At 37.6% G+C, this 27410-nt stretch overlaps 1 protein-coding gene across 2 annotated transcripts; it reads right to left on the reverse strand.

Moving 5' to 3' along the window:
• Positions 1-104: 104 nt before the first annotated feature.
• LOC139127829 (tyrosine kinase receptor Cad96Ca-like) lies at positions 105-25775 on the reverse strand. 2 transcript variants are annotated; one of them, XM_070693694.1, is made up of 12 exons: positions 25610-25775; positions 8710-8864; positions 7547-7768; positions 6991-7193; positions 6354-6573; positions 5727-5840; positions 5257-5423; positions 4462-4587; positions 4146-4257; positions 3589-3685; positions 3203-3302; positions 105-1389 (listed from the first exon to the last, which is right to left on the reverse strand). In XM_070693694.1, exons 2-12 carry the CDS (start codon positions 8798-8800, stop codon positions 1348-1350), a joined length of 1494 nt encoding a protein of 497 aa, XP_070549795.1. In that variant the 5' UTR covers positions 8801-8864; positions 25610-25775; the 3' UTR covers positions 105-1347. The 2 variants fall into 2 exon arrangements, with proteins under 2 accessions (XP_070549795.1, XP_070549794.1); XM_070693693.1 differs by lacking the exon at positions 25610-25775 and adding an exon at positions 9032-9198.
• Positions 25776-27410: the final 1635 nt, after the last annotated feature.

The raw sequence follows: 27410 nt of genomic DNA on the forward strand, positions 1-27410 counted from the left end.
AGTGTACCTCACCACGGTATCGACGCGGTTTGAAGTGTTTGACTATGCGTAAAACCATTACGACAACTATATGTTCTTATAATGATAATATGCACACACGAATCTTTGATTTTTATGTTGTCATTTATTGCATCAAGATTTATACCGATCACATGTCTTGAGACAAAACTCAAAATTAACTGAGGATGAACAATGACAAGTTGGCATGAAATATAAATAAATAAAAGTATATTTAATGTAAAAGGGGGAAATCATGCCAGCATATCCGTACCTGATGACCCTGATCTATGTGATTACAAAGGAATAGATACAATAGCCTTGTTTCTTAAAATTTACGCGATTCATGAAACTTATTAAAAATCTGAATGTCTTGCAGTTTCATTGACAAATATATGATAGATTCAAAACAAAGAACATTCGATAACCCTGCAAGTCTGTTTTTAAGTACACAAGAAATAACTTGAATACACCTTCGTTCATATCAGGCCTCCCTTGGTCCACTCGGGTAAATTGAAACTTTTCGTGTGTTCTTACACATAAGGAGTTTTATGGTAAAACTGTCGTTATATGATTGGTTCTTTTTGTTCGAATTAATGACAGTTTCACATCAAAATGTTTGACTATTATATTATTGTCATCAAATAAAAACAAATAACAGCTGGGATGGATAAATTAAATAAAAATCAACAATGGGTTATAGATAGATGGGTTAATTAAAATGGTCGACAGGTCCAGCAAATAATCTAATCACATTTACGTGTTCTGATATTTTCACATGTATTTTTCACGAGTTCGTAAATTATATGCCTGACAAATAAAAGCGACAAGAGAAACATTACTGAAACTGTGCATGTTGATATGTATGGCTTGCTATACCTAGTGTGGTTTCCGGTCTACCCTGAAATCAATATTTGTAAAAGATTTCTTGTTAAAAGTAAAAAAAAAAGAAATGCATTCTATTCAAACGGAAATGTGAACACTTTGGTAGGGAAAACCGGTTTCGAATGAACAAATGACATAAAAAGTAGTTACTCTAGCTCATTCACTGTACAAACAATGACGTCAATGCCTGTTCCGTTTATGTGCTACGCCCCCATATCTGCCACCAATAAGACAGAATTTATTATCGGAGAACGTGGGTAACAGCTTTGCTTGCCACCGATAAAGGTCACGGTTTCGTTACCGTTTGACCTTTCGTGACCTTTGGTAGGTGTGATATCGCGTGGCGTCTGCTGCTGTGTGTTTCTGCCAGGCGTCATCAAAACTCACGACTGAGGTAATACCAAGGGGGAGTCCCGGTTACTCGACTTTGGTCAGTTCTGATTGTTCGATAATGGCATGTCTTAACTAAGCTTCACTGCTACTGGTTCTTTGCCAACTGATATGTCTCTGAAGTGAATAATTCAATTAATAAATATATAAGTAATAAAGCAATTACTGAGGAGCACTAGTAAAAGGTTAAAACAACATATGAAATTATTGTATGCACAGAGCACCACACAGGCGACTAACACTTAAACGACAGTACTGTTCCTCTATTGTTGTGATTTCTAATAAGGTCAATTTTAGTGCTAGCCTGTTTTTACAAAGCGACATACGTTCATCTTTTCTTGTTTATTTATCAGCACTGCTACATTCTCACTTTCAATGATGTTTTTCCGTACTAGAGAGCATTTGTATGCTGCCATCAACAACACCCTCTATATATTGTTCAAAATTTACAACAACATCTTACGGGTCAAATGCGTCTGCTTGAGTGTGTGTATGTGTGTAATAGAACGTTTTGTCAGTATCAATGCAGTGTTATTTACACTCAGAGAAGAGTTCTGTTGCACTGTTGATTTCGGTAAGCTATCTACTATAATGTTGGAGTTGAAATGTCGTTTCCTAGTCTATCATCATATTGTACTCGATTACAGTAAAGGTAGTAGAGTATGCCTAGAGGAAAGATATTCAGACACTTTCACTATTACAATAACATTTCTGCCTACCACTTCTAGGAGAAAATTTTTGAGCTAATTGAAAGAGAAAGGTTTTTAGCCTGTCTCACTTTTCAAAAATCGGGAATTAATTTCCCCATAGGGATAATACAGGGATTTGGGTAATGTGTTTTTCCTGTACAAACGTTTGAACCATGACCCCGGTTTTCGTTCTGCAATTTGAAAGAGACTGGTTGGAATTTTACTCGACGATAGTTTGCGCAAAAAATAAGGTCTTACATATTCGCGCTGTGAACTACGTTAATGGTTTAAATATAGTCACATGACAGTTTAATAGAAGGTCTTTTTCCGTTGTAGATTTTGCCCCATCTTCAAAAATGGCGTATTAAATATTTAGACGGCAAATACCTTAAGGTAGTATGTGCCTCGAAAGTGTAAGACTTAAACTTTTGCTCACACTTTTCTCAAGGAATAAGTCAACCATATATTTTTAAAATCAAGAATAAAATTTGGGGTCAACCTGCAAATTTGTGTACTAGAGAAACAAATAATCCAAGATTTCGATATTTGATATTTAAAATCGCCACAATCCCTTTGTTAACTCTATAGGGAAAAATATTTTTTTTCAAATTTCGAAACTAAGCCGGTGAAAAGTTTCCATACACAAAGAGCCATAAAATGAACCCCCACAAGTAGTACATCGGAAAAAAATGTGACAGTTCGAATATCTGTCCCCTAGGCGTGATCTACTTTAAAGTTTGCTTCAACACCAGACATGTACGATACGGAAACTGAGCTTAACCCCAAAGGTTATCGTGTTTTGGTGCTTGACACGATCTGGTCTTTCGGTGTTATTCAAGACCTGATGTCAACTTTAGACTAATCTGCTCGTTGAGCTGGATGTATTTTGAAATACAACATTTTAATAATGTCACACAAATAAATACATCTGAATGAATGTTAATAATAAAAAATACAACTAGGGCCAAGTGGTAGTTATTGTAATTACCAAATGAAGTGTGCACTTTTCAGCGCAACATTGATATACAAAATAATCACTATGAAGCGCAACAAAAAATCTCGTTCAAGTCATGGTGCCAATGTGGTTGGTACTTTCTTTGAGGTCGATTGCTACTTAGAAAATATATTCGGACTCTCAGTCGTTTAAAACAAATTTGGTCTGCCCCTCATGGAGGCTCGTGTTGAAGCAAATTTGAGCAAATATATGTCATTGTTTACTCTTTAGTCGATAGAGAACTTACGTTAAATCTTTTATCCAATCTTCTTAAATTGTCGCGAATTTCCGTACAGGTAGGGCGGAGATTTGGTTTCTTATTCCAACATGAAAGCATCACCTCGTAACTGAAATAAAAAAGTGAAAATACGTAAATATTGCGTCAGCGCTTCTTTGATAAGTTGAGATACACAGGGATATTAGCTAATAGATGTCTTTCAATACACTTTCTCAATTTAAATGGTAGAAAATCCATGAAATATACCAAACACAACAATATCCTGAAAAATTCTATAGAGCGGTGACTTACAGAAATAAGTTACAGATGTATTTTCCTACTAATGTATGCATTTTAAAATATTTCAAAGCTTTCCGAATCATCTTTCCTTATAAGGCTCATATATTCCCACTTACATTTCTTCCTCGCACATATATGGTTTACTCAATCTAAACCCACGTTTCAATTTCGTTACCAAGTCATCTTGATCTAAACCATCAAATGGATCTTCTCCTGTAGAGGCAAGTTATACAAAGCAAAAAATACAAATTGAAGGTGGCGTTGCACACATCTCACTTTTTCAAACAAGTACCTTATCAAATGACATAAAGACAGGCCCATACTTAAGCATAGACATACAGGTAAGCATGGTAAAAGAATGTTTTATTCGAATGATGCAAGAGTACATATTCGGGGAGAACACCTAAATTGGTATTAATGATAAAAATAATAAAAATTGAAACTTTATTCTAAATGATGAAATGTAATCTCCTATTAAACTAGATCATATTTAGAAAAAATACAATTTCGTTGTGCATAATATTTTCTCATAATGCTTTTGATAGATGTATGCGATTCAGAGACATTATGAGCAATTTGACAAAACTTTCAATAGTGCGTGCTCTGATTTTCAGACAACGGACTAATCGTCTATAAAGATCTATATCGATGTATGTTGAAGGGGATAACATACCAAGGCTAACAATTTCCCAGAAGACAACACCGAGTGACCAGACATCAGTCTTCGAGTTCAATACTCTGTTTGTAAGAGTTTCAATAGCAAACCACTGATAGGGAACTTTGAGCTGTGAACAATAATACGAATGTTTAATTAACGTGAGGAACCCAACCCTCTTCTCGCCTGTATCACACAAAAACCAAGCAGTTGCACCGTGCTGTTTAGTTTGTTTGGTCATCAACATTTCTATATCCTCCGATAAACCGAAAGAGTTATTTGAATAAAAATGTAAAATAAATCTTTAAATATCCTATTAATAGACTGTTCTTACCCTTTCGAACCTGTTGAAAAATTTGTCTTCGTCTAAGACAAAATTTGTATAGCTGAAGTTTGAGATCTTGCATATTCTACCTTGACATACCAAAACATGCTTTGCAGCCAACCATCTGTGTATTATCTGTAATGAGAAATGCATTTTCAGATAGTGGTGTACTGTTGATTTATATGTCGTGTTCTTTTGACATGAATTTACACACAAAAATGGCTTCCATGTATTACGAACCCTTTTACTTGTAACTATTCGATCGATCCAATTTACCTTTTATCATTCTTTACAGAATGCTCGTAGATATACAATTTCTCATAGGATAGGTAGTGTGAATCTCTCATGTATCGTTAGCAAAAGATGAGGCTCGACGTTATGATAGAGTTAAACATAATCTCGAAACTTCGTGACGAAAAAATTGTCTCGGGCACATATATTCGGAATCTCAAAATTTTGAAATATATTTTGACTACCACTTTGGAGGGTAGGGTAACTCATTTTGGAGTGTATGGTGTGAATACAGTTTACAAGGACTTAGTTTGTGAAAATCAGGAAATTGTATGTCTCCTTGGAGATAATAAGGGATGAAGGTCAATAAATATTGTTATGTAGGTCATTTCTCTCACGTAACAATATTGGGTTATTTGTTTCTCTAGTATAAAACTTTACATAATGACAACTGACTTTATATATTGATTATAAATAACAATGTTTAAAAGTTTGCTTTGTGAAAGTTCGAGCAAAAGTTTGTCTTTAATTTCTAGAGGCGCGAACCTACATTTACGAAATGTAAAAGTATACCTTAAGAGATGAAAGGTATTGCATTCCATTAGCTACATCGATGGCAAAAGATAACAACACTGCCCTCCTTCCATCGAAATTGTCGCTGTCGAATGTGTGCCTGTTCTGACTTAAATATGTCTTGAGGTTGCCATACGGTGAATACTCCGTAATTAAGTATGGGGGATCTTAAACGAAATAAAAAGGTAGGTTAGAGACAAGAAGACTTCATAAATGTTTCAATATCGGTTGATGTGATATACTTTCAGCCTGCATGTTACTTATTGTTGTTTATAAGTATGGCAGACACTTTTTCACTTAAATGGTGATATAAGGCAAACACAAGTCCTTGAATCAATTCCTCTAAATGACTAAAGGATATATGAAGTGATTTTTACACACGTTTTCCGTATTTGTCGTTCACACAAACTTGAATAGCAGAATAACATCAATTCGAGTAATCTCATATAAAAAAGCAATTTCAAACTTACCATTTTCTGTGCAACATCCGATAAACTCTATGATATTGCGATGGGAAGGTACGTTTCGCAAAAAGTCAATTTCCCTTATAATGCTGGATCCGAAGTATAATGAATCTCCCATGTCTAGTAATCGATAAATTGATACAGCGTAAAGATGAGAAAGTCAGAAGTCACTGAGAACATTATTTGAAGTGATATTCGAACGACATTTTTTATCCAAGCATGGAAACCGTTTTAAAGTATTCGTATTTGTAAGTCAAAGTCAGCGATGATTGATGACGTCAAACAATGAAAAAAATAAACTTTACTAGCGTTAACTGCCTTGTCCTTACCTACATATCAACTACCAAAAACAGAGGTGGAGTTAGGCTCGTTGCTAGGCAAATCGTTTATTCGCCTTGTCATGCAATTTTAACAGGCATTTGCGAATTGCTTGCTGAATGTGCAAAATGATCATGTGTTCCAGTTAAATGTTGACATGCATTTGAAACGTTTGCACCTTATACGGTTTTACCTTATACGGTGCGCCCCATTTGAACGAGTACAGACTTAGAATATTGCAAAAAAAAATGTATAATAGTTTCCCACGGCATGACTCAAGAATACAAGTCTGCATTTTGCCTTTTAACAACTTACCTAAAGGCACTTTAATAGCTATATCTGTTGTTCCACCGCTATCATTTTCAAGCCAGGTCCTTGCTTTCAGTATTTGGTGAAAATGGCCAATACAGATAGTATCCATAATATTTAGAGTACTGCGCCTGATTTCAAATATATCTCGCTTCGGGATGTACTCTTCCTGGTTGTCAATGACCTGTTTGTCCGAATCGCTTAATAATGCCTTCTTTGCTCGAGACTGATAAAGAAAAGCGAAGTTATTTGGAGTTAAAATTTGCAGATATCCTTGTCACTGTAGTAACACGTGGGACGCGTCATTGGTCATTCAGTAGGATACACATGATCATAGAATGGAGAGTTTGAGCAACTGGTGTAGCAAGACTAGAAAACACCCTATCAGACAATGAGGGATCGATTGTACTTTGCAGACCCTATCTCGGCTTGGTAGTGGGTCATGTTCAACCCATCCTGTTTGCAGCTCGCCAACCGCCACGATGAAGTAAATACAAAAAAACCCCAACATTTAAATATGGCTTAAGAAAAATCCCGTATAGTGCTTTTTTAAACAATACTAGGGGCGGTCGTTTTCTTAGGGTGAGGAATAAGCATTCTTAGTAGTGTTAGTGGTAACATGTGAAGATATCTCAATACTTACGTTAATAATGTTGTAAATGTCAGTGCTAGCGGCGTCATCATAGCTGTCGTCATCATCGCTTTCTTCCTCCTCCTCGTTATTATTATCTGCATGATCGCCATCATCACTAGTGGCGCATTCTCCATATGAATTGGATTCGATGCTAGGGTCTTCTGCTTTGTAGACATAACTGATAACAATATCGTCTGCACGACGTGAGGAATCTAAAGAGAGAAAAAGACACACAGACAGATAGAAAAGTTACCAATGGTAACGAAAAAATACAGAAGCACGATAAGGAAAGAAACAAATAGAGAAATAAAATAACCTTGTCGAGTGAATGCATGTTTAGTATTATTTGCATGTATTGTTTGTACAATTAAAGTTAAACAACGATAATGATGATGATGATGATGATTATGATAATAATAATGGTGATGATGGTTAGATGGCAAATTTTACAAAGTAAAGCAGAGGCAAACCATATAACTTAATGTCTGAGGGGAAACTAGTGTACTTTCACTGTTATTTACGATAGTGAAAAATCAAAACTAAACGTTATGTAGAAATCACTTACGTCGACGCCGTTGACGTTTTCTTTTTACAGCTGCGAAGACGATAATAAGTAATAAGACCAATACTACAATACCAAGAAGACCCGGTAAGATATTCCACCTAATTAGGTTAGCATGGGGTACTTCAGATGTAGTGTTAGTAGGTTCAGTTGATTGGATCGTATGTGACTCATTTCCTTCAGTAGAGACACGGGTAATATTCAGCGTTGTAACTGACGACACGGCTACAGAGAGAAGTAGAAGTAACAACATCTTCAACGCATCCAGGAAACTCGACACAAGGACATGCACACCATTCCTCCTCAGTGCAAAAGACTTCTCCCTGAATAGCTGTCGGGAACAACATTGAATACTGCCTTATGTGGAAATGATTTAAAGTTACTTTGATTTTAACGCATAAATGCCTAAAATAAGAATAAATTGAGTGACAAAAATCGAACAGTTGACATGTCACCTATAAGTGTTACGTTTACAAAGGCATGGTGAACAATAAGTAGAGATGACAAAGATGAAAATACAATTATAATGTAACTATTATGTTTAATATAATTCCTGTCGCTTTCTTACTGGTGACACGGTCAGAAAAAGGAAATCCATGTTTGATAACAGAATTTTGCAATCCGTGAAATCAACGTCTTATGGGTATTCATCTTTATCAAAAATATCAATCAATAAACCTTTTTATGCACCAGAGGCTGATATTAAGAAAGACAGACAGACGCACATAAATACATTTTAGAAACATACATAGATACACCCATCCATCAATTGATTCATCCATCCATCTATCCATCCATCCACACATAGATAGATAGATAGATAGATAGATAGATAGATAGATAGATAGATAGATAGATAGATAGATAGATAGATAGATAGATAGATAGATAGATAGATACATACATACATACATACATACATACATACATACATACATACATACATACATACATACATACATACATACATACATACATACATACATACATACATACATACATACATACATACATACATACATACATACATACATACATACATACATACATACATACATACATACATACATACATACATACATACATACATACATACATACATACATACATACATACATACATACATACATACATACATACAAACACATACATATATACATACTCACGAGTTGTACTCAGCGTGTAGTTTGTTGTAACGTTATTGTACGGTGAAGTGTAATTCGACATCTTGGACGAGTGGAAGTGTTGGAATTTCATCAGTTGCTAAAGGTCATGGGATCATGAGTGATTCTGTCCCGTGACCCACTACATACAGTGTATCCTAAACAAAGACAGATGTAGAGTATATGAAGTTGGTAAATCAAGTGCAGAAGAGAAATAGGAAGTGTATGTATTTACGAAGGGAACTTGTCATGGTCTGGCTGCGGACCAGTTGTTAATGGTAATGTCGAAAATGGCAAATTTTAGTAAGGTGGATAAATGTCTGACCTGTTATTCCGAACTCGTGTCACCTTGAGTCTAATATCATAACGCTCTGGCTTGATCAAGCGAGGTCAAAGATCAAATGTCATGGGGGAATAAGTGCCTTTTGCTACAGAAACTGTTAACGATTAACTTGCTAGAGTCCTTACTACAATAACGAGGGGGGCCCAGGGCTGGTGCCACCAACGGCAATTTCTCACGCTACTGATGAATTGCAAGTGGTCCTAATCTTATTCATCGAGTTATCCGCTTTGCGTACCGTCAATAAGCAGAGAGACGAAATCTTCGCTAGTGGATCAATTTTTTCACCTCTAATTACCTATTGTAGTTGTAATTTTTTGGTATGCAAGTAGTTTTTATAGAGCATTTTGCTTCAGTCAAAATGAACTTTGATTGCCTAATATAATGCGGAAATAAATTTAGACGGGACTTCAGAGAATAAGGCCTCTCATTGACGAGGCATTCGCTCATAGCCAAAATACTTATACAAGTGAAATGGGATATTCGTACATGTAGTGGCTATCAAGAAGTCAATTACCTAACACAACAGTGTGTAACAGTAGAATGATATATAGTCACAATTGTCAGTGTTGAAGCTTTAATACCATTATGGTTGAAAAAAAGCAAAGTTTTAAATGTCAATATGCTTCGAATAGGAGTACGCTTCTACGTATTGAAATTGGAAAAGTTACTCACCAATTAAGCATCTGGTGTGAATACTCTCGATACAGTGTGTTGGAAAAGCTGTATTGTACGACAAAGAATGACGCTTTCTTTATTTAATTTTTATTTTCGATTTACAGACGGGCCCTTTGTGATATAACAACACCCACATATCCGGACACTTTGCACTGTACAGTCTCTTACGTGCGACAGGTGGAATTCATACGTGCTGTTACAGACGTTTCAATAGTTAAATTGTATTATATACAGTTGACAGTTTTTGGACAGACAATATGGGAAATATTCTGAATACTTTGGTGATAGTGTTTAAAATGGCGTACTGAGTTTGGTCAATGAATTAAAATTAAATTCTAGTCAACAAAGTCACAAATGTAAACCTGTCTCACTGAACAAATACAAAGACATGCATTGCAATACAAATCACTTCAGCGGCTGAAATTGTCTTTCCCCATTCCTTGATTGACGGTTTGTCAATTGAAATGTTAAGAAATCGTGCCATAATGTGACACCTATGAACAATGAGAGTTGTCCATGGCACAACTGTTCGTATAATCTCATTTCAAAGTGTTTCTATTTAACAAATGCCAAATTAGCTAGCACATAATGAGACTCATAGATGACATCGGTGACTCATGTGACCAAAGGTTTCGATGACCTTCACGAAACATGATACGGATTGGTTCAAAGGTCACATGTCACTCTACAAACAGTAATATATACTCACAAATAAACAACATGATATTAAATAAGACACACTGAAATGTGTGGCAGCTGGTGTTGAATCGAAAACCTACCCAGGTTTAATTGATAATTCAAATACAAAACTAGAAGATAATTTGCATACACATTACCATGAGAGTGCAGACAATATTCGAAAAATATGTTGCCTCGCATGATTTGACAGAGATCACACAGGCATTAAAAATATTCGACTAGGCCAAATGAAAACGTTAAAAAATCTCCGTTAGCGCCTGTTTACCGTCGTTTCACGACTTTGACAACGTTTGTATAGGTAAGTTTTATTATGGGATATTTGAATAATCATGCGTGTATATTTTAGACCAATCAATTCAATGTTTGTAGCATGCCTAGCCTTAATTTTTTCCTTTTCTTAGGAAAAAGTCAGCAAGGGGGTGTGTCGTCTGTGAAGCTTAAAACTTAAATCGCTACTGTAGTCGCTACTTGTGTAAACCATCACGGGAAAACATAAAATACGGAGTCGGCAAAATACTGAGAATTTTAACAATGAAATGATGTGTTGGCGTCTATTTTCATTAGAAATTCGAAGAAATGGCGACGTTTGGAAACTTTGAGACTGACACAATATGTGTATTTGTCAATTTTCGAGCACGTCCTTGTAGCACAGTTTAACTGCTATGGTCTGTGATCTTTGATCCGTGCTCCAATGGTTTTGATGTCATGAACACGGTCATGGCTGTGAAAAAAGAATGTATTCAATTATCACCAAAAAAACAAACAAAACAACTGCTTGTCAGTTATTATTATTAAAACATTTTTACGTGTGACGCAGTTCTTGTAATTTAGGGCAGTTTGCCAAAGGTTTTCATTATCCTCAAAACTATGGTTTCATTCACATGATCTTACCGTGTCACCGGACGTAGCATAGTATTTTAAATTGTAAATGCAATATTTGTTGGTTGGTGACATGTGCTTAGCACTGACGCAAGATACCGAAAAGACATCGGTTGATTTACTTGATATATCCGCGTTTATGTCGGCCTTGCATCATAGTTGGTGAGCAAGCGAAACAACAGAGGCATTACGATTGAAGTACGTCCTGATCGAAACAATCGTAACTGCTCATGTTAATATCGTGTTGATACCGTCATGCTGAATAAATGTTTTCCCTCTAGAAGGCAGAACACGAGATCTTAATGTCAGGTCACTGTAGGACAATGGTGAATATCTTTTTTTTACTCCTTGTCAGTCACGCAAACAAGGGCAGAGTTCACATGGTCTGACAGAGGTCGCGTTAGACCTGTTAATGATTACCACAGTACCTGTAACTAGTGCTTTGGTGATGACTGATGATGACTGCCACCAACGACCTACCTCTCAGGGTTTGTTCCATTCTAATGTTTTAACGTTTACTTCCATGTAGGAGATTCAATAGCCTATCTTGTACATTTGCCTACAAGTAGACTATAAGCAGAGGGCCAAACTCATGACCTTGTGTGCCCTTAAAGTAGCATGCGCCTCGAAAGCAAAAGACTTGCTTTTGCTCAAACTTTCCTTCAGGAATCTTTATACTATTCTCTTTCAAAATCAAGAATAAAACTCGGGGGTCACCGTGAAAATTGCGGTACAAGAGAGAAAAATAACTCGAGATTTACAGATATTTAAAATTCAAAATGGCTGCCATCCCTGTGTTAACTCTATGGAGAATAATGAAAATTTCTTACACAAAGAGCTTTTAAATAAATCCCCACAAGTGGTATATCAGAAAAGGATTTATGAGTCCGAATATCTGTCCCCAAGGCGCGATCTACCGTTCTACCTTAACGTCATGTATCCCTCATTGTCGTTTGAACGTTAAATATTGTGGCTCAATTAATTTTTTTCAATACAAATTCATATTTAGATAAATCTAGCGGAAAGGAACGTTCAATTTTTAAATTTACACATGCAGTAGAATTTTGATTTGTAGCAAATGGGTATTGACAATATGATATACACATGAGAGGTCAAAGTTGTATGGTCTGGATACGTCGAGTTAGTAACAACAAATGGCAATGAGTTTACAGAAGGCTACCATAAGTCAGTCTTACAAAATTAAAAACACACATTAAAATCACGAGGAGTTAAGTACAAATTGGTCGCTTTGAAAGATAATGGGGCAACATAGACGCTTCTTAAACCATGTTTTCATTAGCCAGGCGATTTGCCACATATTACAAACACCTGTTTATCGTACGTTCCTCCAATATTAATGTAATGCACTATGTCTCCAAACTACACGCAAATTTAACTGGGAAGTGATGTACAGTTACGAGGAAATCAACCTTCCTTGTTATGTGTGCGTAGACATTCATCATGACCAAGTGAAATGTTGACTGATCAAGAATACAAGGCCCTTTTAAAAATGTGTTACCCGTTCCGTTTGGTCAGTTAAAATCAGAAAAATGCTAGATTTGATGCAATGACTGGCTTCTATCAGGTAGCTATTTATAGAATAACACTACTCTGGAGAGTACATAACGTTTACAATTTATTGTCATTCCTGAGTTCAGGCCGCTTAAGGCTTCCTTGACAGAGCGCATGATAAGGCTAACTTCTAATTACCCCAGAAAAAAAGCCGAATAATTAGTCAAGTGCCATCTTAAATTCTTGCATGGCAAACAGTCGACTCCAAATAAGATCTAGTTTGCTAGGCGAAATTCTCTGTTTCTTATTAAAAATAAAAACATGCATATGAGTCTCCTTACATTCACAACTTCTGAAGAATAATTAAAAAAAACCAAAAATAAACATTAGTTTGTATTTAACAAATTATATGTCTGCCTCTCTCTCTCTCTCTCTCTCTCTCTCTCTCTCTCTCTCTCTCTCTCTCCTCTCTCTCTCTCTCTCTCTCTCTCTCTCTCTCTCTCTCTCTCTCTCTCATGCATACATACATACTTACATATATGGACTAGGACTTTATGATATAGTCTAAAACAATTCACTGAATGGAATCATACGAAATTAATCTACGGTGTATTTCAACGCATCTTGATACTCCTGAACATGGTATTTATGCATTTCTAGTTTGTTAGTAATTACACTCAACCAGTTTGCCGAGCGACCATGGAAAATAAACGTGTAACTGGGGTGACAATACATCACCTTTTCACCACTTGATATAATTTCCTATCATTCTCACTGCTATCAGAGGGTAAAAATAATATTGTATAATATTATTTTGACGCTGCGTCGAGTAATCTGAATATACCTTGTAAATATGATACCAAATACATTTTGCTCTATGTTTCAAGTTTTGAATATTGTGGCACATTGCTCACATATGTGCTATTTGAAACTTTATTTTTGATGAATCTAATAGATAGAAACGTTACATTTGGACTCCTTGACATTGTAGTAGAAATTCTGGTAGGTTGAATTTATATATAGCATATTGATATACTCATGCAAGATCGAAGTTATATGGTTTAGAAAACATTACGTTAGTAGGATCTGCATCCAATGTCAATGGTTTAGAAGGGGCCGCCATTATTAAGTCCTACAACATAAACCCACACTCACAAAAACCAACACGTTTCAAAAGGAGTTTGAAGCTTTGTGCGAATTTTATTATCAGGCACGTATAAAGCAAGATGGAAACCATGTGAATTTGAACTATGCTGTATCAAATTTTGATGAATTGTGCCACGAGATTTACACACTTCTAGTTTGTTTTTACTATGGCTCAAACGTTCTCAACCGCCACTGACGAAAACAAATACTAGGTGACCTGGATGACAAAGTGCAATCTATTCACCAACGGTGTTCAGCTGCATCGAACTTTTCTTTGCTGTTTCACTTTATTCAATTTCCTGTTCTTCTTTATACCTCGTTTGTGGATTACCCCGAAAGCTCCCATCTTTATTCGTCAGTAACGGAGTAATGAATCTTGTAAAATGGGAATTCACATGTTGCCACACATCTGCTTTCAGGATTTTTGAATACTATGGGTGGGTGGTTCTTGATATGTTACCTTAAACAGTAAACACAATCTTTTAATTACAGTTTAATATTTCTCATTTTCGTCATGCGTGGCATGTGTGCATGCATTAAAAACGGGTGGGCGCTCCCTTTGAATACCAGTAAATCACATTTGATGTGTAATATGAGCTTTGTATCGAAAATCGCCATATAAGCTATCGGGTATTATTTTGCAGAAAATCAATATAGGTCTTAAATCCAGTCAAAGAGGAGCAGTCATTCAGTGAACTGTACCCAGTCATAATATAAATTGGTGTATTACCAGTGTAGCTTGGAATGTGGCACGTCTAGTCATTGTATACCTTGTGTTAGCAATCAATCTGCAGTGACCCAAGTCACTTCGACAAAATGATAAATCGTATCGCTAATAAACCAACCAGTTCAATGAGCTGCTGGTCAGTTCGATAATCTTGAGAAAGAAAAGGTGCTTAACATTAGTGGAATGTGAAAGACAAACTCAATGACATGATGTTGAAATTCATCACACCTGCTGTTAAAAGGAAGGGGTGAACTTGAAGGGGTCGTACATGCCAAAATAAAGGATGTGTGTAGATGAAATTAAAATGCCGTTCTCATCTGATATCAGAAGATAAACAGTCTTAAGGCAATTGGTACTTGTGAGGGAGATGCGGTTTTGTGAACCACCCTGCTCTTAAAGTCAGTGGGTAAAAATAGCACTATGTAGGAACAAAACACGTGGTTGTTCACGGGTTCACCGAGTCATGCTATTCGGATTGGAGGGCAGAGTTTAGATGCAAATCTTTATACGATTGGTTGGATTTGAAACCAATGATGTCATCTAACTATTTAAGGTCAAACTTTGCAGATCACAAACAGCGATTGTTTAAAAAAGTGCATGCTACGGTGCATTGATACCGTAGGTACTCTGTCATTACGCTCTGACTTGTCCTCAGGAGTTCAAAGTTCATGGGTCGTTGATAAGTTGGAGCTGTTTGTCACTCAAACTCTCAAAAGGTTAACCTGCTAGAGTGCTTAATTCTGTTACGAGGGAGATGGTTAGTGCCACCAACGGTGATTTCACGCGTTACTGATGATTTGCCAGTGGTCTTTTACTCTAACGCATCGAGTTATCTGATTTGTGTGTCAGAATCTCTTTAGCAGTTCATCTCATCTCTCCCACATGCAAAAATGCGAAGTCTGTAGATAACAGGAGTTGCCCATGATGCAACCGTTTTTAATCTTATTCAAAAGTGTTTCCTTTTAAAACATGTCAAAGTATTCAGGATATAATGAGGGAATTTGTTGACATCGGTGACTCATATGACTCAAGGTTTCGATGACGTCACAAAAGTTTGGTTCATAGGTCACATCTTACTCTACCACAGTAACGCAAAGGTAGTAATGAAACGTCGTTCACAGCTAACATCGAATAGCATGCCTCTCTTAAAACTAGAATATAATTTTACTATACACGGCCGTGAAATCATCCGTCTTGCAAAATTGCAAACATTCACGACTATGACTGAGCAAACTTCGATTATTTAGTGTAAGGTATATTAGTGTGCGTATATTTTTGACCTATCAATCTAGAAATTTGTAGAATTTATTACTTTAGGCACTTTACTTTTTGGCCTCTGAAAAAGGCGCCAAAAGGAAAAGAACAAGAATGAGTGGCGTTTACTCTGATATCATCTCAAACAATCGCATAGAAAGCCGCTGTGGGGATGACAAGGTCAAATACCCATAGTTTAAACTAGTAAAACGAGAGACAATTACACTGTCGTTTCATATACCACTTTAGTTGCCATTAAAGTAAACTAATACTGGTATCAAATGAATACAGTCAGTGGTAACTAAAAGCACGAAACTGAAAAAACCCACTCAATGAAATACTGAGAATTGTAACAATACAATGTGTTGACATTTATTTTCGCTAGAAATTCGAAGAAATGGCGGTGTTTGGAAACTTTGTGACTGCCTCACTACTTGTGTGTCTTTGTCCGATTCCGAGAATATCCTGGTACTTTAGTTAAGTTTTGTCTATGATTTTGGATTATTATATTACTCAAGTGCTTTGGATTTCATAAATACGGTCATGGCTGTAGAGAAAAAATCCATTTTAACATCATAACAAAGCTTACGAACATATTTCTTTTAAGTAGTCATTATGCAAATGGTGTATTCGTATTACAATATTCCTTCATATTAGGGCAGTCTGTCAACATGCTTGATAACTACGTACAATGCAGATATACCTATGTTTGTGTGTATGTTACGTCGCATGTTTATATATCTATTCAAATATCTTCTTATAGCGAGTCACACCGACTTGACTTAGGCATTCATTAATTCTTTCATTTCTTAACCCATTTACCCATTTACCCAATATTCCATTCACCTATTCAATTTTCTTCATTCATTCATCCATCAATCCATCCATTCATTCATTCATTCATTCATTCAGTCATTAGTCAGTCAGTAGTCAGTCAGTCAGTCAGTCAGTCAGTCGGTCATACAGTCAGTCAGTCAGTCAGTCAGTCAGCAGTCCATCCGTTCCTCCTTCCTTCCTCATTAGTTCATTTATTCACTCACTCTTTCGACCACTAACTGGTTGACTGATTCACTGAAATGCATGAATACTGTCAATGTACGTTTTGAATCACGAGCTCGGATGATACGATATGTCTCAATTATCTCCATCATACATTTCAAGGAGTCGTACGCGAATTAAGGGATTGTTTCACACACAACTGGCAATATGCTGTATTTATTTTTTTGTGGAACTGTAGGTAGGTGACGAGTATTTAGCACTGACGCCAGGTATCGTTGAAATATATTTATTTGAAATGTTGGCCTTTTTGACGGCCTACATAGTTGGCGAGCATGCGAAACAACAGAGGTATTATTAATGAAGCATATCCATAGCAATACAAGGAAGGCTGCGCATTTTAATATCGTGTTGATATCTTCATGATGAAAAATCCCACGCTGAATGTCTTTTTCTTCGAAGGATATAGAAGGCAGTACACGGGGTCTTAATGCCAGGTCAATGTAAAACTATGATTAATATCTGTTCATTGTTTGTACGCTTTACCAGTCACGCAAACAAGGCCGAAGTTCGCAAGGCCTCCTATGCTTGTGATCGCGTTAACATGTTATTGATTACCAAAATGACCGCTACTAACGCTTTGCTATGGATGACCGCCACCAACGGTCTTCTCAGTATTTGTTCTATCTCATGTCATAACCTTTACTCCAACGTAGGAGATTCGATAGCTTATCTTGATAACTTGCTCCCAGGTAGGTAATCAGCGGACGACCCAATTCTTGACCTCATGTAACCATTACGTGATTTCGAAAACTGAATGTTCGTACGTTTGTCTAACATATGACTGCAATATGCTTTATCTCCATACTCCATGTAAATTAAGGCGGGAGTGTTGTGGAATTCAGTGGAAATTAATCTTTTTTATGTATGTAAAATTAAAATCGTTCACAACGACCAAGTGAAATGTTGATCAATATTTTAAGTTACTAAGAAACACACATGGGGCCCTTATAAAATATGTAACATGTTGCGTTTGGTCAATGAAAAAAAGAAAAATGCCAGATTTGAAACAAATGATGGCTTATTCCGGGTTGCTGAAGAATCACGCCGTTTTGTGAATTCTTTCACGTTTACATTAATTTGAGATTTCTTAATTCTTGGTGTTTATGGCTCCATTGAGAAGACGCAATGAAAGGCTCACTTCTAATTGCCAGAAAAAAAACAAACAATAACTATCAATTAATGACTTGATTTTATAAAAGTTTTGCGCGGTAAACAGTCGACTCCGAAAAATCAACTTTGCAGGGGTAAATTATTTGCAATTGATTAAACATAACGACGAAACATGCTTTCCGTACTTTTACATACATGTAGACTGTTATAACACAACTTCTGTATTTTTTCCTAGAAAGTATTATTTTGTGTTTAACGAAGCAAGAGCTCTCTCTCTCTCTCTCTCTCTCTCTCTCTCTCTCTCTCTCTCTCTCTCTCTCTCTCTCTCTCTCTCTCTCTCTCTCTCTCTCTCTCCTCTCTCTCTCTCTCTCTCTCTCTCTCTCTCTCTCTCTCTCTCTCTCTCTCTCTCTCTCTCTCTCTCTCTCTCTCTCTCTCTCCCTCTCTCTCTCTCTCTCTCTCTCTCTCTCTCTCTCTCTCTCTCTCTCTCTCTCTCTCACATTTTGAAGACTTCAGATGTAGGGGTTCGAAGACATGCGAATTTCAATGTCAAAAACCGTTCACAGGATGACAAACGAACCATTTGAACTATTTGGTATTTGAGTTTATCTTGTTACGCCTTACCAAGGTACTGATGCCCCTCTCGAGAGTTAGTACTGAGAATTCAACTGTCTTCCTGGCCACTGAGGAAAACAAATGTGTGACTTAGATGACAATATGCCCCTTTAACAAATTGTGATACTCTAGCCTGCTGTAATCAAAACTGTTTTGAGGTTGGCGTTCTCACAGACTCGGTATCACCACTGACCACTGGCAATGTCAAGTCTTACTGGCGAAGAGTAGAAGTTTTTATCCAGTATTACTGGTGAGAATCAGACCCCAACTTGGTGGTGTTAAGAATAACAGCAGAGCGTCACCATTGGTAACAATGTGACTTTCTCATCCCAGACACACATATCTTTCCCATAGGTAGCTGAACTTATATCGGGGCCTGAACCATTTGTTTGGTGCAATGTTTATACAAATTTGAGACTATGTCTTTAGATGTTTCCGCTGTTTTATATTCATATAGCGACGTAGAACCTGGCTCCACTGTAACTCCATTTTCTCGGTTGTTCTTCTCTGTACCCCGTTTGATAACTCATCCTGAACTCTCCCCACTTTGTAATTCGTGAACTGGGTAATAGCTTTTGTAAAAACATGGATATTTTAAATTTTCACTAATCCTTGTCAATGTCGGGATTTATAAGCGCTATGAGTGTGTCTCCCTTGTCACGATACCTTTAGACAAGTAAACACAATCTTTAAATTCAGTTGTTAATTTTGCTTGATGATTCTCACCATTTTTAAATGCTTTCGGGTATGAGTAGTTGCTCACATAGAGTATGTGAAGATCACAAGTGCCTGACCCTTAATATGAGAAGTATATTTGTAGGCTATCACGTCTTACTTTGCTGAAGTGTTATATTTGTCAGTTTCAGTGATCCAGATTCAAAGCGGAGCCGCCATTCAGTGAAATTTACACAATCATGATTGAATTGAATGGTGGATTACCGGTTCCACTTGAAGAGTGGTACGAGTGGTCATTCTATGGCGTGGGTTTGTATTTAATCTGCAGTGACCTAAGACACCTCTGCACAATCACGAATTGCGTCGCTAATAAATCAACTGGTTTAACAGGCCTACTGTCTGGGTCGGCACACTTGACTGAGAACGGGCACCCTTTTAGTGAAATGCAACAATTACGTTAACACTCAGTACACCTGACGTTGAAATAGTATGAATTTGGAACGACACATGCGGAAAATTTCAGACTTGTTTAGATTAAAATTGTTGTCCTGATTTGATAACAGATGATGGTTAGCAACAGAGGAATTGACACTTGGTGACGAAGCTGCGACCTTGCAAACAATGATTTTTTTCTCAAAATCAGAGGTTAAAAACAATATTTTGCAGGATAAAACATATTCATCCCTACACACACCAAGTCAACCTTTTACGAATGATCTTGACAGTATGATTTTTAGCGTGATTGGTACGATTAGTAGGACTTGAGAGAAAAACGATATCATTAAATCAGGTCAAAGATCGCAGATCGCAAACAGCAACCAACTATAAAGAGCGTGCTACTTGTGCGACAGGAAGGCGCCGCCAAAGATTGATCGTTCATCGTGACCTCCTTTACCCGGACTTTGTTTATTCGGGATAGCTTACGATAAGCTTGTAATCTTGCGTCCCTGTACCGAGACAGACCATCAATCGATAGGCGATTTTTGACTCCGACATGACCTAGCATAAGTATTCCCCTAGGCTAAATAATATTATCACTAAGTAGATAATCTTCTGGATATGCGTAGCTGTCATGGCGTCCTTCAGGTACATTGATGAAGTATTTTTTAAAGTTTACTTACAAAGTTCTCACGGCAATTGGAGTTTGTTTCAACGTTGGATTTTTCAATCTTTATCAGGTTGATAAAACACGACGAGGGCGGTACGTGCCTGGGTATATGACGTCGTGTGAACAATCTGACAAAACAGATTAGAATCACGACAGTTTCGAGTGAGATCATTTCGATCATGATGCGATCGGTTTGTCATAACACAAAACCGACAAAATAAGTTAAAGGGAAACCTAAGTCCAGCGACTTTGACAGTTTATCCCTTCCAAAATCACCCTTGAGTAAAATGCAGCTCAAATTTGCAACATAATTGCACGCGCTGACGACTACGGCGCGACGAAAAGAGAACTTGAAGTAGACGACATTTATGGAAATGAGCCCGGAATTCCATGGGCGCGAAAGGGCTCATGGGAGAAGCGTGCGTGACGTCATCGGCGATACAGACGATTGTAGCTTGCAGCTGGAGGAGTACTGTGAACAGTTCAGCGCGTTCGTAAGACGACTATGGAGAGTTCGGACAGCGATATTTCTGACATCGAGTATTACTTTTCCCTGACTGAAATCAAACCATACTAATTTGAACCTGTCCAAGATATGTAATAATTAGAAAGCATCTCAAAACATCGTTCAAATCTTGGTTGATTGCGTTTTGTGTATGATTCAGCGGAGGGAGTCACTGTGCTTGTCGTTGTACAGACCCCGAACTGGATTGGAGAGACTGAGTGACCCTGCGATCCTTCAACGCTACGTTTCTAAAACAGAGTTTTCTGTATCAGTCGCTTAAAATTAATTTTTGGTTCGTGAATGATACGAAATGATTGACTGATTGTATGTGTTACCGTGTAAGTCGAGCTTGGCCAGATCTTTAAGGTTGCGAAATCTCCGATATGTATCGGAAAATATTTATTCGCGATTTGACAAATCTATAGTGTCGTCTATTTTTCGAAGCTGGTGTCGAACTTAGGAAGTCGGGCTTACTCAGATCTACAAAGTGATGAAATCGCCGATATAATGAATATTTGCCCGCTATTAAAAAAATAGTATCGTCTTAAAGCTTGTTGTAAGGAATGTGTTTCATACAAGACCAGCCCAAACTCCCGATGATTTCCGATATGTCCTCTAGTTCAAGTCCCGATCGCCAAGTAAAAATGTTTACATGTAAAGAATGTAATTTGTGCAAGGGCCTCCCGAGTCCGATATCCGATCGGCCCTCTCGACGAAGTCCCGTGTGGACATTTAATGAAAAAAATGCTTTACATGTAAAAAATATATTTCGTGCATTAATAAATCTAATAATGTAAAACATACAGTATTCTTGACTTCCGGCCATGGATACTATTTTTGAACTAAGAGTCGGACAGAGGTATTCGGGTGGTCAGATCTGTTAGGTGGTGAAATCTCTGATATACGTCGGATATTTACCCACGATTTGACAAAGTATCATCTAGTATCAGAGTTAAAGTCCTAAGTCGCCGATATTTATCGGATAAATATCCGTGATTTCGTTGACCCGGCATGCCAACACCATACAGTGCAAGTAAATCTAGGATCGTTTGGTGGTATCGATATTAGCCAGGAGTTCCGGCGCAATTGATATTTATCGGGTAAATATCGGCGGTTTCTCACACCCGGCGTGCCGATACACAGTAGGCAAAAAGTCATTCCAATATCTTGTAATATCAATATTACAAGGTATAGTCCCGAAATTGCCTATATTTATTGGTTATATATCGGAGATTTGGCAGACCCGGGATGTCAAGATAAGAGACGCTTTGTGTAGTTTCGTCTTCGGATTTTAGAGTCCCGAAATCGCCAATAGTAATATTTATCTGGTTAAAACCGGCGATAGTAGGCTGACTCAGCATGTCAAGATACGAACCGCATTGTGTAGTATCGTCTTGTATCGGTATCAGAATCCCGAAATCCCTTATAAAACAATCATCCTGAAAGAATTAGAACATAACGTTGTATCTTTTACAGATTTTTAAACTCGCCCGACTTTCTTTAGCCACTGTCTTCGAAAAAGCTGTTCTGTGGGAAGACGGTAAAAGCTGACTCCGTTTGTTCTTCCCTGAGTGATTTTTGCACTCAACTGAACAACAGTTAATTATTTTTTATGCTATTGAGCATTAAAGAGTCGTAACGTAGCAGAACTGCACTCCTGCAGTCATAGACTCCAATGCTTTGGTAGGCTGTCTACACACGTTCGTGTATCGCCGATGACGTCACGCACGCTCCTCCCATGAGCCCTTTCGCGCCCATGGATTCCGAGCTCATTTCCATAAATGTCGTCTACTTCAATGTCTCTTTTCGTCGCTCCGTAGTCGTCGGCGCGTGCAATTATGTTGCAAATTTGAGCTGCATTTTATCAAGGGTGATTTTGGAAGGATAAACGGTCAATGTCGCTGGACTTAGTTTCCCTGTAATGACGGAAACAAATGACGTTTATAGCTACTCTATGCTTTATGAAATATATAAAGATGATAGATGCGGCATTGATAGCTTTACCTGCATAAGGCAATATTTTTATGTACCGGGCCGCTTATTTGGGGGAATTTTAGATGCATTTGGTGATGATTTCACCATAGATAAACGAACATAATTTTTTTGATTATGGAAATTCGTTGGCACGCATATGCATGTAATGTATAAAACCATCACGTCATCCAAAACACCTAACATCCAAATACGAACAAACAAACAAGCAGACAAAAACAACCAAGTAAACGCATATACATAGAAGTTCTCAGCTTTTGACCTCTGTCTAAGATGAAATGCCTCGTTATATCAAATATGGTTGCTTGATTTAAACCTAAAGTGCTATTGGATCATTATTTGTAACATTTGGAAACTAGGAACAGCCGTATTTTTCACCAAACCCGTTGCTCCTTGTTTATTTTGCAGTCCATTTTATACATTATTGAACCTTTCCTTTTCACTCACCAAAACCAAATTGAATGCAAATGTTCTCCAAACAGTATGAACGCCAGACCATCAAGCGGGCCTGACATTGATAATCACAGCCACAGTACCTCATGTGTTACACCCGTGGTCACTTTAGTGTTGATGAAGCCTACTGATGATACATACATAAATTATTCTTGTATAGCGACAGAACAGACCCTGCCAAGGGTTGTAAATGAGAGCTAACGATTGGTACTGTGTGTTGAAAATTGAGACATAAGATACCACTTCCATTCATTAAAGCCTCTACTGATAATTAGTTATTATAAGGCAATACACTTTTATGAGATCACTGCTACAGCATCAGGCAAACTTGTGTGCCCCAGACAGACAGTGTGTCTGGGGAAATTGAAATCAACAAGACTTGTACATGGACCAGTGCATGGTGATGTTACATTGTATCTCAATCTTGAACACAGGGTGCCAATCGTCAACTCTCATTCACAACCCCACATAGAGCTAGTTTGCCTTTGTAAAAACATAATTTCTGACAGCATCAAGTGGGCTTAATCTACACTAAAGTGGCCATGTATCTGAGTTGTTAATTAGAGTTGACGATTGGCACCCTGTGTTCAAGATTGAGATACAATGTGACACTACCATGCAATTGACCATGTACAAGTTTTGTTGATTTCAATTTTTCCTGACACACTGTCTACATGGGACACAAAGTTTGCCTGGTGCAATAGCAGTGATCTCATAAAAGTGTGTTGCCTCAATAAACTAATTATCGAGTAGAGGCATTAATGAATGGAAGTGGTATCTTGTGTCTCAATTTTTAACGCAGAGTGCCAATCGTTAGCTCCCATTTACAACCCTTCGCAGTGTCTGTTTTGTCTTAATAAAAAGCAAAACTTCTGACTGTAGGCTAGGACAAACCTAAGGTGGCCACCGGTGTATTATTAAACAATGTAAAATTCTAAGATTTGTTTCATTTATAATTACTTTTTCAACAAGATGTATCCCAACCAAACGGCCCCTGGGTCTACCTAACTCGATTAGCAAGGAGTCGCTGAATTGTCATTTACACGAGAATTACGAAACAGACTCAATAAGAAACGAATTCAGTATGAGAACAAGGACACATACCGTTAAGTCGTTCATCATAGCACACAGCTTTAAAAATTTATATTGTTTGCAATGGTGTTTCTTTGCTAGATTTATAGTGTGCTCGAAATCATTGCCAACCCGCATCCTAACAATAACCCCCGTTGTTATAACATACATTACTATTGAGTGAGCAGAATACCATGTTATCAGCATTTTACCTACATGATATATGATGTAAGAAACTGTAGATATAGCAGACACATAGGTGGATTTATTTGCTATGTTTATCCTTTGGACGGCCTTTCATCACAGTTGGTGCCCGTGTGAAACAACAGAGGTATTATGGTTGAAGTACGTTCTGAGCATGCTCCATGTTCCATGCTCACTGAATGAGTCTCTTTCTTCGAAGCATATAGAAACAAAAACACGTTGTCTCGACGCAGGTTATTGTAGGATATTTTTTATTGAATATTTGTGGGATAAGTCTGGATATTTTTTTCAGTATGCCAGTCACTCTGACAAGGTCAGGATTCATGTGGCCTTAGGAGGTCGTGTTCATAATTAACGAAGCTCATGGAACTGTCGCTTTGGTATGGATGACTGCCACCAACGGCCTGATTTTCGGGGCGTTTCTGTCTCAAGCCATAACTTTTACTCCCAATTAAGGAGATTTGATAGCTTATCCTGCACCTCTTTACGCCGGTAGATCATCAGCAGACGACCAAATTACTTTCTATATGAGACCCTATCTTGAAGTGACTTCCATATATTTCTCAGTCGCACTGTACCCTATAATGTGCCCGGGGCAATGCTAATTGCTGATATGAATTTTATGCTAGAGAGAGCCCTAATAGCCAGGTTTTGAAAAAGGTGCATCGACTACTCTGAAATAACTCCGGTAATATGATACTGATATATATCTGCTGTCTATTTCAAGCGCTGAATAATGTGGCGCATTGCTTCAACTTGTAGTGTTTGAAAATGAGTTTTCGATGAGTCTGGCATATAGCAACGTTTGAATTTGACCTTCAAACACTGTAGTATAAATCCGGGTAGTTTGAATAGATATTGACAAAATGATATACTCACGCAAGATCAAAGTTGAACGGTCACCGTCGTGTATTACGTTGGTAACGTCAAATGCCAATAGTTGCAGAGAAAAGCCATTTTTAAGTTCTAAGGTATGAAGCCTATTGTTTCATTAATCAACGAACTATCCTCCAAAGTTACGGCAATGTGCAATACGTTCACACAAACATTGAAAGGTTTATGTTTATAAAAATGAAGACTTTAATTGCGACCGGGTAAAATGTTTACTTATCTCGATTTTACATAAAGGCAAAGACATCTAAGGCAGTTGTAAGTACTATGAAACATTTTACGTTTGGTCAATTTTCAATATAAGGCAACTAGGAGCTAATACCAGGTAGGCATTCATAGAATCACAATGCCTTGTAGATTTATGATGACGTTTTCAAGTTCATGTCATTGCCGGATTTATGGTGCGCATAGAGTCTCTGGCAAGACACATGAAAAGGTCAATCGAGATTACCACAAAATCTATCTATCTGTCTATATATCTGTCTGTCTGTATATCTGTCTATCTGTCTGTCTATCTGTCTGTCTGTCTGTCTCAGGAATTTGGATGTGGGGTTTGGAAGCTTTATGTGAATTTCAGTGTCAAAAACCCTCCATTAAATTTTAGCTGTATTCTGTATTCGACCACATTTTGATAAGCCTTTCGAAGATATTGCTGCCCTTTTATCAGTTTATGTGGTCACACATGTGAGCATATGTCGCAGCGATGTCTGTCTGTCTGTCTCCCTCTCTCTCTCTCTCTCTCTCTCTCTCTCTCTCTCTCTCTCTCTCTCTCTCTCTCTCTCTCTCTCTCTCCTCTCTCTCTCTCTCTCTCTCTCTCTCTCTCTCTCTCTCTCTCTCTCTCTCTCTCTCTCTCTCTCTCTCTCTCTCTCTCTCTCTCTCTCTCTCTCTCTCTCTCTCTCTCTCTCTCTCTCTCTCAGGAATTTCGGATGCGGGGTTTGGAAGCTTCAATATGTGTATTTCAGTGTCAAAAACCCTTCATAAAAACTGAGCTTGGTTAATACTGAAAATTCTTATATGTGTTCGATTATCCGGTGTCAAAGTTGAGTTGCAATTCAGTTAAGTGTACCAAACCATAATATAAAGTGATTACCGGTGCCACTGAAACCGTGGTACGAGTGGTCATTAAATGTCCAGGGTTGATATTTAATCTGCAGTGACCTAAGGCACCTCGGCACAATAATGAATAGTATATAAATCAACCTGTTGAACGCGCTTCCGTCAGGGTCATCGCACTTGAGAAAGAACAAACGCACAAAATAAACAAAGAAATAAACAAAAAACAACAACACGATGACATTGGCAATCAGTCACCTTGATTTAGAAAGAGCGTGTTAAATCAGTCGAACATGTCGAACGTATTGATTAAATAGAAATGCCATCGTCATTTGGCAACGGAAGATAAGTAGCAACACAGAAACGGATACTTTTGATGGAGCTGTGAACAAACCTCTCCTAATGGGGAAAATAACATGGTGTGGGCTAGACTGCATTTCGCTTATGTTCACCGAGTCATGCTATTAGATGATCTTTAAGAGGGTTGGTCAGATTAACGATAAGTTGGCCTTGTCAAGAAATCATTAAACGTCACAGTAAAATTTGCGGATCGCAAACAGCAAAGTGTTGGTGAAGTCCATGCTTCTTGGCCACCTGGACATAGATCCCAACGGGTATTCTTACACAGTGCTCTCCGGTCTCAAGTCTCAGTCTGACAGGTAGCTGATAATTAGTTTATATCCCTGTACCGAGACACACCATTATCTTCCCATGACGTTTTATAAATTTTCGCCTA

The sequence above is a fragment of the Ptychodera flava genome, unplaced genomic scaffold (assembly GCF_041260155.1).
Source record: "Ptychodera flava strain L36383 unplaced genomic scaffold, AS_Pfla_20210202 Scaffold_37__1_contigs__length_1687728_pilon, whole genome shotgun sequence".
Lineage (NCBI taxonomy): Eukaryota > Metazoa > Hemichordata > Enteropneusta > Ptychoderidae > Ptychodera > Ptychodera flava.